Source organism: Myxocyprinus asiaticus, chromosome 13, assembly GCF_019703515.2.
Source record: "Myxocyprinus asiaticus isolate MX2 ecotype Aquarium Trade chromosome 13, UBuf_Myxa_2, whole genome shotgun sequence".
Lineage (NCBI taxonomy): Eukaryota > Metazoa > Chordata > Actinopteri > Cypriniformes > Catostomidae > Myxocyprinus > Myxocyprinus asiaticus.
In genome coordinates this window covers 26,959,500-26,967,620 of record NC_059356.1, presented here as the reverse complement: position 1 = coordinate 26,967,620, position 8,121 = coordinate 26,959,500, and the positions used below count along the sequence as shown (strand labels likewise).

General features: G+C 45.2%; 1 gene segment (V, D, J or C); it reads right to left on the bottom strand.

The window, feature by feature from the left end:
* Nucleotides 1–475: 475 nt before the first annotated feature.
* LOC127450954 (Ig heavy chain V region 6.96-like) lies at nt 476–1,341 on the bottom strand. The segment is given in 3 exon segments: nt 476–538; nt 663–1,009; nt 1,094–1,341. Coding segments are annotated over 3 exon segments (453 nt in total).
* Nucleotides 1,342–8,121: the final 6,780 nt, after the last annotated feature.

The window sequence follows — 8,121 nt, the reverse complement described above, 5'->3', positions numbered from 1 at the left end:
AAAGGCTTTTCATATTTGTATGTATTTTCTGAAGTGTACATATTAAGTACATATTATGAAGTGACTTTTTAATTTGGTTAAATTAAATTTAAATTTACATCTAAATAATAAATAATTTTCCTATTCTTCTCCTTCTTTATAATGTATTTGGCTTATTTACAAACACATTCAGGTTTGTTGTGCCGTGGCTGTTTAATTCTGGTTCATATATTTGTTATGTAGGCCTACTGTATGTACCTAGAAATTCTCTCCTGATTGTGCCATAGTTTAGTTCAGTAACTAGAATACTCAAACATTTTACAAGAGGTTGTCGAAGACAACCAGACCAAAAGATAACTCACTTTGTTGTTCTGTAAAAGAAAGCAAGTCATGGGTTTGGAACATCATGAGGCTGAGCAAATGATGACAGATGTTTCTTATTTGGGTGAACTATTCTTTTTTCATTAAGTGTCTCTTAACACAGCAACTCTCCAGTTCATGAATCTCCACTTCCAGAGTTTGAACCTAGGATCTTTATATTACCAGCCATGATCTTGTCCTTAATTAAAGAAGAATTATATAAGGATTGTATTTCATGGATTTCAAACAACATAAAAAGTAACTTGTTGAATTTACTGTAACATTACTGTAACTCTTGGGAACTCAAAAATTAAATGTCTTGCATGAATAGTTTTTGTGTAGCCCTGTAGTGTTTTGTCTAACTGTGGATCTCTTGCACAGTAATAAACAGCCGTGTCTTCAGTCTTCAGGCTTTTCACCTCTAAATGCAGTGTGTTTTCACCTGTGTATTTTGTGATGGAGAACTGGCCTTGTAGAGACTGAGCAAAAATAGTGCCAGTGCCACCGTCAATACGCCCAATCCACTCTAGTCCTCTCCCTGGTTTCTGACGGATCCAGTGCATGTTGTAGCTGCTCAGTGAGAATCCAGACACAGTGCAGGACAGAGTGACTGATTCTCCAGGTTTTTTCACCACAGAATCTGAGGAGGTCAGTGACTGACCACTGACAGCTAAAAAACATTGAAAATTAGGTGATGCATAGTAGAATAATACAATTTAATTTTATTGTTCCAGAACAAATGGGAGTTTCTCACATGAAATAATCATCAGCACAACTCCATACTGTAGCATTTCCATCACCACACCAAATCTGTCAAACTAAAATTTTGACAGCCTATAGCAAATTAGCAGAAGTTTAGTCACACAAACATTGACTGAGGGTTCAGTTTATAACACACTCAAGAGACACTGACCCTCCCCACAAAATCATTTGCATCTTCAGAGAGTTGTAAGCCGTCAGGGTTGCTTGCGTAACCTCCGTTCCCTGATGGAGGGAACGAGAAGTTGTGTCGATGTAGTGACACTAGGGGTCACTCTTGGGAGCCCGAGACACCTCTGGTCTTTGATAAAAGGCCAATGAAAATTGGCGAGTGGTGTTTGCATGCCACTCCCCCGGACATACGGGTATAAAATCAAATAAAATCAAATCACTTTGATTGTCACACAGCCATATACACAAGTGCAATGGTGTGTGAAATTCTTGGGTGCAGTTCCGATCAACATAGCAGTCGTGACAGTGATGAGACATTTACCAATTTACAATAACATCAAATTAACACAACACAATTATAAAGTCTAATATACACATAATTACACACAACGCAATATACAAATAATAACATACACTATACAGTATACAATAGACACAATATAGATGCACATTATTCAATAAAAAAAGTATATATAGTATATATAGAATGTACAGTAGGTTGTATTGTACTGTATTGACATTCAGGCTGTCGGTTGATAGTAAGTTGTTAAGAGAGAATATAATATAATAATAATATAATTTATGACAGTCCGATGTGAGATATAAGAGTAAGAGTAATAAAGTGCAGTGCTGATGTATTTTGATCGTGGGAGGTCAGGAGTTCAAAAGTCTGATTGCTTGGGGGAAGAAGCTATCATGGAGTCGGCTGGTGCGAGTCCTGATGCTGCGATACCGCCTGCCTGGTGGTAGCAGTGAGAACAGCCCATGGCTCGGGTGGCTGGAGTCTCTGATGATCATCAGGAGCTGGTATGCAACCACTCATTCAGGTTTTATGCTGAGGAGCCGAGACAAGGTCCGGCCATTTCAGCGGGTAGTTCAGCATTGTGGCAGAAGGGACACAATGTCTTGTTCCCTCCATCAGGGAACTTAGGTTACGCAAATAACCATGACGTTCTCTATCTGTCACTCACTCGATGTTGTGTCATTGTAGTGACACTAGGGGTCCCTATACAAATGCAGCAACTGGCTGAACTGTGTTACATGAACTGGCGGTGTGTGACAGGCAGACAACTGTGTGCCTCGTAGCCAGCGCAACAGGCCGACACATAACCTCCCCCAACATAGTTATGAGTGTTGAACAGCCTTTGGGGACAAGTTGACTACCCAAAAGATAGAGACAGGCAAACCCAGTCGTGGCCCCTTTTCCCCTTCTTTTTTTACACTCCCTAAAAAAGAAGGGGGATTATTCGACTGGGCCGCCAGGTCTAGTCGAGGGGTGTCCCTCCCAAGGGGAGGACACTGCGGAGACCACACCACGCCCAAAGAGAGGGGGGGATATTTAAGTGGAAAATACGTCACATGGTCTTGCCGACCATATGGAGAAGTCTCATGGCAGATCCTACCCAATGGGGAGGAGTTACTACAAACATGGAGACTGTGGCAGAGGGGGCTTGAAACGAATTAGCGGAAGATATACAATCGCATGGGGTTACCCTACAGGGAACCGCCACAAGCGGAGCACCTACCCCAGAACAGTGCTCTTAGTTTGCACGTGTACTGGGCTGGCAGCGAGTCTCTCCGAAAACTCGCCTACCAGAGGGCTCGGAGGAAGTCAACCAGGGAACATAGTTTGTGAACACTACTGGGAATTAATGGTGCATGTCTTCAGTTCAGAGGAGGTGAAAGGCGCTATGTGCAAGCGATACACCCGGCCAGCTATCCCGGGCTTATCCGCTTGTATTGCGTGCCACTACCTGGGATGAAACCAGTTCCACCCGGAGGTTGTAGAACCTTGCAAAGGTGTTGGGTGTTGCCCAGCCCACTGCTCTGCAAATGTCTGTTAGAGAGGCACCCCTGGCCAGGGCCCAGGAGGCCGCTACACCCCTGGTAGTATGGGCTCGTAGCTCTACCAGGGGCGGCACGTCCTGTGCGTGATATGCCATAGCTATGGTGTCAATGAGCCAGTGGGCGATCCTCTGCTTGGAGACAGTGCTTCCTTTCCACTGTGCACCAAAGCAGACAAAGAGCTGCTCAGAGATCCTAAAGCTCTGCGTGCAATCCAAATAGATGCGTAAAGTGCACACCGGACACAGCAACGACAGGGCTGGGTCTGCATCCTCCAGGGGCAGCACTCGCAGGTTCACCACCTGGTCCCTAAAAGGGGTCGTGGGAACTTTGGGCACATAGCCCAGTCGGGGTCTCAACATCACGTGAGAGTAGCTCAGACCGAACTCCAGGGATGTTTCACTGAAAGAGAATGCTTGCAGGTCTCCTACCCTCTTGATGGAAGTGAGTGCAGTCAGGAGGGCAGTCTTCAAGGAGAGTGCCTTAAGCTCAGCTGACTGCAAAGCCTCAAAGGGGGCTCTCTGTAGAACCTGAAGAACTACAGAGAGGTCCCATGAGGGAACGAGGCACAGTCTGGAGGGGTTCAGCCTCCTGGTGTCTCTCAGGAACCTGATGATCAGGTCGTTCTTCCCTAAGAACTTACCGTCCACTGTGTTGTGGTGTGCTGCTATAGCAGCAATGTAAACCTTCAAGGTGGAAGGGGACAGCTGCCCTTGAACGGGAGTCTGTAAAGCCCGGTTCAGTATTCGCAGGTTCAAGATTGGCCGCAACCCACCGCCTTTTTTCGGTACGATGAAGTAGGGGCTGTAAAACCCCTTCTTCATCTCGGCCGGAGGGACAGGTTCTATTGCACCCATCCATAGGAGGGTGGCGATCTCCACGCTCAAGGTAGCAGCATTTTCGTCCTTCACCAAGATGAAGTGGATACCACTGAACCTGGGCGGAAGCCTGGCGAACTGAATCACGTAGCCGAGTCGGATGGTCCGGACCAGCCATCGGGATGGATTGGAAAGCACAAGCCACGCATCCAAGTTCCGCGCAGAGCGCCGCTGGAGCGCCAAACCTGCCAAATAGAGTGGTGGATGGTGATCGTGATGACTGCCGTGCACACCGGATACGTGACCCAGGGAACAAGGAAACCGCTCTTGCTGAACTCTTGGGTACTGCAGCCACTTGGGCAGGCAGCGCAATTAAAATGCAAAGGTAACAAAAGATTCTCCTCCCGGCCCTCAACTGGGGGATGGAGTGGTCTGCATACCAGCTCCAGAGCAGCGGGTTTCGTCGCACCTGGGTCGCCCGTCTTTGGGGCACTTTGAAGCCTTTCGCGGGTTCTTGGCGGCCGCGAGACATGTGGCTTTTGCTTCTTGCGGTGGGCTCCACACCGGGGCCGGGGCCGGGCCACAGGGGCGGGCTGTCACCGCAGGAGGACGCCCTTGGCGACGAGCAGATGGGATGCGGGATCTTGAGCCGTGTGTTGGCGCTCTGCGGGCATAGGTGCACCGCGAGTGCCTTTATCCACCGGAAGGATTGCCGAATAGCCCTTGGCCACCCCACCATCAAGGGTAGTGAGGGCGGGGAAGCTGAAAGATCGGGACCGGGCAGTAAAAAGTGCCTTCCATGATCTTGTCAGCTCCTCGTGCACTTCCAGGAAGAAAGGCACTGGAGCGGGGCACGGCTGCTTTGAGCGGCGCCGCGAGCCCAGGAACCAATCATCGAGCCGCGAGGGTTCAGGGGAAAGCCGAGGGTTCCACTCTAGCCCGACACCCGGGAAAGCATTTCCATCATTTCCGCATCAGCCTGTGACTGGGCAATCGTCCCCAAAGGGGGGATCCCAGCTGAGGCTTCTGCGTCCGACTGGACAAGCCCGCTCTCCGATGCTGCGCTCGAGAGCTCATCAGCTTCACGGGCTCCGAACAAGAGGTCGAACTCGCCGTGAGACGAGCCGGCGGACTCATCCGGAAGCCCAATCGGGGCAGACGAGCGTGCTGGGGAATGGGAGGTCCGTGGGGGGATAACTGCCAAATCCCATTGGGGTCCCCAAATCGCCCCCAGTGCTAGCCGCACTGGCCTCATACCCGTGGGTAGAAGGACTGAGGCGGGGAGCCTCTGGGGTGGCTTGCTTCTTACAAAGGTAAGCCGCGACCACATCGTTGCCGTGGACATGTTCTCGCAATGAGTACATGACCCATCCATGAATGCTGTCTCCGCGTGAGCAGTGCCCAGACACGAAAGACAGTGATCGTGACCGTCAGAAGGCGAGAGATAATGAGCGCAACCAGGAATAACAAACAAAGGAAAGGCATTTTTAAAAAGACGCATCTTTAAAAAGACGTTCCGTGTGTGCCGCTCTTTTAGAGAAATATACTCTTTTAGAGAAATATACTCTTTTGAATTCTGCCGAAGCGCCCAGGGGCATTCTCTGCAGTGCACCAGTGAAGAGGAGGGAGAAGCTGCTGAAATGCGCTGTCAGATCCAGCAGAGGTGAATGAACAGTCGTGGGAATTCAGCTCAGTGAGCATGACCGTTCGGCTCCGAAGAGAAAATCTGAATGAATGGTTTTATACCCGTATGTCCGGGGGAGTGGCATGCAAATACCACTCGCCAATTTTCATTGGCCTCTTATCAAAGACCAGAGGTGTCTCGGGCTCCCTAGTGTCACTACATCGACACAACGTCGAGTGAGTGACAGATAGGGAACTATAGTTTAATACAGTTAGATCAATGTCATTACAGTCGACACAGGATTTCTGAGCTGAATGACAGTTTTCATCAGTATACACTTTTGTTCAGTACTCATGGTGTTATTTGGTATTGGCTGAATTGATACTGTCAGTATGCAGATCATCTCACAAAGCATAATCAGTTTCTGTTGTATGTCTTTGCCTGTACTGCTGTGTGTTGCTTGAGCACAGTTGACAAGAGAGCATTGAATTGTATTTTGCGTTATCTGGAAAATTTTATATCAACACAAGTATGATTGGTGACTTCTTGGTTTTACACATCTGTACCCAGTGGTCCGCTGTCCTATACCAAGAAGGATGGTCCCTGTAATAAATGAACAATGTAAAACCCCAATGTTTGTTGCTGACATATATCAGACTATGAGAGCATAATAGGACTGTTTTAGATATATGAAGTGTTTGTTCACAGTATTAGTTTACAGTACATACTATCAGTTCACTCTTTGCTCACTTGCAAGACCCACAAGTTTGAAAACATACTAATGTGTTAGCATAGTATTATCGGAGTGCTGGAGCAAATATCATATTTCTACTACCATTTTTGAAAAAAATATTTTAAGATTTATGACCTGGAGTTAAGTGCCTTGCTCAAGGACACAATGGTGGTGGTTGTGGGGATCAAACCAACAACCTTCTGTTACCAGTTCAGTACTTTAGTCCACTACACCACCACCACTCTGCCACAAGTATGTTGTGACGAAACAAAATCCAAAATAAATTAAAACTATGGTATATTTTAGCATCTTCAAAGCAGTCACCCTTTGCCTAGAATTTGCAGAAATGTACTCTTGACATTTTCTCAACCAACTTGAGGTATCACCCTGGGATGCTTTTTAAACAGTATTGAAGGAGTTCCCATCTATGTTGGGCACTTATTGGCTGTTTTTCTTTATTATTTGGTCCAAGTCATCAATTTCAAAAACTTTTGTCTTTTTAATTACATTTTAGTTTTATAATGAAATAAATTAATATGGTGGCACAATTATATTTTGTCTACAAAACTAATCATATGATAACATTTAAGCATACGCCTTCAGATCAAAAGATTTTTAAGATCATGAGAAACATTTCAGGCAAGTGTTTCAAAACTTATACAGTATATATACTTTGTTTTTACAGGCTCAGCAGCCATTATTTCATGTGAAAGCCTCCTTATACTGTCCAGACTGTTTTTTTGCTCAGCATTGCAGTCATTTCTGTCACCATGGCTCTTTAGCACAGTAGTACACCGCACTGTCTTCAGTCTTCAGGCTGTTCATATGCAGATAAAGTTTCTTCTTACTGATGTCTCTGGAGATGGTAAACCTTCCTTGAACAGACTGAGAGTAATAAATAGACTGGCTATCATATCTGTTAAATGCCACCCATTCAAGCTCTTTTCCAGACTGTCTGTCTGATCCAAGCCATCCAGGAGCCACCAAAGTCAAATCCAGAGGCAGTACAGGTCAGTTAGTGAGATCCTCCATGTTTAATGATTACAGCCTCTGACCTAGTCAGTGTCTGGCAGCAACAATCTTAAAAATAAAAACATGGTAAATAATGGTAAATACATTTGATTTAAGGAAAAATACCATGTAGCTACTGTATATTTAAATGCTGAGCCACTAAAGCTACAATCATACTTTGAAAAAACAGTAACAGTATTGTAAATCCCAATATTATGCTACCTATTGTTAAGTTAAACTGTTGAGCAGTACATTGCCATAGAGAACTGGTTATGGCACTTTATGAGGATGAGAAATGTGTACAATCCATCATTTGAATTTAAATACTAAAATTAGGCATGTCTTTTAAAAAAACACAGGCAATACTAATAAGACGAGAAAAGACGGGTGTTCACTAAGTCAGGTGTAAGTATTTAATGGAACAATTAATGGTATTTGATAAGTTTTGCAGAGGTGGGACCAAGTCATAGTTTTACAAGTCACAAGTAAGTCTCAAGTCTTTGCATTCAAGTCTCAAGTCAAGTCACAAGTCAAGACAGGCAAGTCCAAGTCCTCAACTTTAAGCTTCAAGTCATAAGTCATAAGTGCTTTTAGCCCAAATTAGTGTCCGAGTTTTAATTACTATATTAAATTTATATCAGGAAGGCTTTTAAAGTATGTTCATCACTTCCCTGTTCAATATCATTTGAGATATATTGTATATTTTCACTAAGGGCACCGATCTATCTCAGTTAAATTTGTCTTCCTAGGGATGTGCTTGAAAGTTACAAGTTTGCCTTAAAGGAATATTCCATGTTCAATACAAGTTAAGCTCAGTTGAT